Genomic DNA, 3,301 nt, shown 5'->3' with positions numbered 1-3,301 from the left:
AAAAAAAAAAAAAAAAAAAAAAAAAAAAGCCACTTCAGGGGATGGGGCAGGGGCAGGCACTGGGCACAAGAGAGTGGTGAGGGCGACCGCCCTGTGGGGACAGGGGACAGGGGCCAGGAGCGAGTTCTGGAAGGCGAGGGAGGCCTGGGAAACAGCACCAGCCACAGGTGGGGACACCTGCCGTGGCGGGGATGCGCAAATGCCACCAGCCCCGCAGTCTCCTCCAGACCCCACTACGGGGCCTGACTGGGAGCGGGGACAGAGGCCCCACCCAGTCTCGGCACAGACAACACAGAGACCGGGGCTGAGCAGGGACAAGGGCCATGGGTCGGGAGGGGTCCCTGCCGGACTGCCCGCTCGGCCGCCTCAGACCACAGGAGGATGAGTATGTCCAGGACAGCAGGACCCTGGGGGGAAGCAGGCCAAGGACAGGCCAGGCAGAGAAGGGCCTGAATCCTGGTCCATCACCGGTCCCGGGGAAATTCAAGCATGTTCACTAAACATACTTGTGACGTTGACAGGCAAAATTTCTCATGATTCCCAGCCTCTCGTTAGAACAGAAAGAAAAAATCTGAGGTCGAGTGGAGACCGGTCATACTCCACAGACAGCTGTGCGGGGGAAGAGCAGGAAAACAACCCAGGCTGCTGGCGGCCTGTCTGTGGAAACCGGAGACGCTCACCAGCGGACTCGGGCTCGGAGGCGCCACAGGCGGAAACCACAGACACCTTCCGGTTACCTCGGAAGCACAGTCGCACAGAAAGAAGCTCCGGAAGCCAAGTCTTCCCGCTCCGAGCACCCTACCTGGCGGTGTCACGGGTGCGGGGCCCGGGCCGCCCGACGGGGGCTTGCTTCCCAGGGCGTTGAGGGCGCCCGCCTGAGACATGGTCTGCATCACCACGGGGCCTGGAGGCCGCAGGTAGGACTGGCCGGGGGCGGATACGATCTGGAGGACGCTGCCTGCAATCAATCACACGGACGGCGGGAGGGTCAGCCGCAGGCCGTGCACGCCTCTCCCTCCCGGCCACGCTCACTTCCAAACACGGGGGAACAGATGAAGCAAAACACTGAATCCGAAATCAAATTTACTCCCAGCGAGGCAACGCAGAGTTTAGTTACTAGAGAAACAACGAGAACGTCTCGTTAACGATGAACGAACGCCAGATGGAGCAAAGTCGCTTTTGCTCAAAGTCAAGAAAACGCTCCTCTCATCTATGCAGCTCCTGACTCGCAGCGGTGCAACAGGTGTCCACGAAGGTGTGTGCCACCAGCCTGAGGACCCACACCATTCACGGGGCGAGCCCGGCCCCCGGACCCCACGCTGGTGCTTGCCGGTCCGGAAAGCGCGACGAGGAAGCCGCTAAAAAGGGTTTCTGGCCCAAATGCCGCAGCTCTCCTCACTGGTTAAGGGGCTTGCCACGCCCGGCCTTTTGTGTGACTCCTTCTGACGTCTTTTACTCTGGAGGAGCGGCCCCACGTGGCGCTCCAACACGCTGGAGGCGTTGCCAGACAGCCTTGCCCTTCTGGCCGGAAAACCGAAAGAAGAGCCAATGAAGCCAAATCGAGCAGCGTCTTTGCTGCAGATTTCCCGGGGCTCCGCTCTGCCAACCCGTGCCTGACCATCCGGCGCCCATACGGAGCGCCCCGACCCTGGCTGACAAGGGTCACCTCGTCCCAGGAGGCCGCTGCAGGCGCCACCTGCGGCCGGGACCCACAGGCAAGGGGGACTCAGACTCTGAGCTGCTGCCACGTGGTAATTTCGGGCTAATCCTCGCGTGCCCCTCAGACTACAGCCCTCATCCTCTGCACGGAGAAGTTACCATAGGAACACGTCCATTCAGACAAAGGCCTGGGGGGCTTTGGTCTGGGAGTCAATGCCATAAAACCTGTATACGAAAGAAGGTAACTTCTACGTAAATCGCTCGTTCTTTGGTGGCATCAGGACGATTTATTTCATGCTAAAATTAGAAACTAACACATATTTTTACTTTGATTTTTAAAATAGGGACTATTTGGGGCACCTGGCTGGCTCAGTCAGTAGAGCATGCGACTCTTGATCTCAGGGTCGTGAGTTCAAGGCCCACGTTGGGCGAAGAACTTACTTAAAAAATGGTAATATAAATGTAAAAAAAAAAAAAAAAAGAGGGGGGGGGGGGGTTTTTCAAAAGGGGTTTTTTTATAAAAAAAAAAAATGAAAAACCCCCCCCCCCCAAAAAAAAAAAAACCCAGATCAGCGACAGAGTGTGCCTCAATTCCAGGCAAGCACGTGCTTTGGTGTTACCCGGCCAGTGCCCTGAACACCCCACAACGGAGGACTCACGAAGGCCATCTACGGGGTCGGACGTGAGCTCCTCCGAGTCCCAGCGGCAGTCGGGGACGGGGGGGGGGGGGGGGGGGGCGGGGACGGGAGAGGCGCCTGCGGGCACCACGGGCAGCTGGCCCTTACCTTGCAGCTGCAGGGGCTGGCCGGCCGTGAGCTGCCGCAGCTGGCTATGCGACAAGGTGAACTTGTTCCCTTGGAACTGCAGCGTCACGGGGGTCTCTGGCTGGGCAACCCGGCTCTGCGGTCCCGCCAGGGACGCCAGCTGTGCTATCTTGACCACCTCCCCGCCTGCGGAAATGCAGAGGAAAAGGGGATTAAAACCTCTGGGAAACTTGCAACTCTTCCACTGACGACCGCTTGTGGTCTAGAACCACCGTCTGTGGTTCACTGAGGTGTCACAGAAATGTCTCTTATGGATTGCTTTCTAACGCTTTCAGAAAATATTTTTATAGAAAACAGAAGTTAAAACTAACGTTGGATCTCAATGGTTAACTTATTTAATTATAACTGGTAGAGATTTTAAATTATCAGATATTCATATGATAACGAAACTACTGAGAAATATTTTACTTTTCTCCGTAACCAACGAAAGAGCAGCAAACGTCAAATATGGCAGAAATCTACTCGTAATACGCTTTGAAACTCTAACATCAACCTCTTCAGAGAACTTTCAAAACGTGAAGAAGGATGTGTCCGATTCAGTCCACAGAGGCACACGACTGCGCCCCTGCAAGCGTAAGAGAGCTGGTAACTAGCTTCCGGGACACCCACGACATTTGCACGACTGGGGAACGCATCTGAGGACATACATACGTCGCACAAATGTAGCGTTAAGTATAAAGCTTCACGCTCACTGGAACTAGACTGTAGGACTCGATCCAGAACGTTGACTGAAAAATGCCAGACTCGACACTGCTTAGAACACAGGCTCTGAAAACGTAACTCGGACAGAGTCCTGTGCACCCAACTCAGGGAGGTGC

General features: G+C 55.9%; 1 protein-coding gene across 1 annotated transcript in view; it reads right to left on the bottom strand.

The window, feature by feature from the left end:
- Nucleotides 1–3,301, bottom strand: part of EP400 (E1A binding protein p400) — a 101,565-nt gene that overhangs the window by 41,535 nt on the left and 56,729 nt on the right. The window contains 2 exon segments of the mRNA XM_049620696.1: nt 803–958; nt 2,445–2,609. Of these exon segments, the coding sequence (XP_049476653.1) occupies nt 803–958; nt 2,445–2,609 (321 nt within the window).

The sequence above is a fragment of the Panthera uncia genome (assembly GCF_023721935.1).
Source record: "Panthera uncia isolate 11264 chromosome D3 unlocalized genomic scaffold, Puncia_PCG_1.0 HiC_scaffold_9, whole genome shotgun sequence".
NCBI classification, from domain to species: Eukaryota; Metazoa; Chordata; class Mammalia; order Carnivora; family Felidae; genus Panthera; species Panthera uncia.
This window is presented reverse-complemented; position numbering and strand designations above follow the sequence as displayed.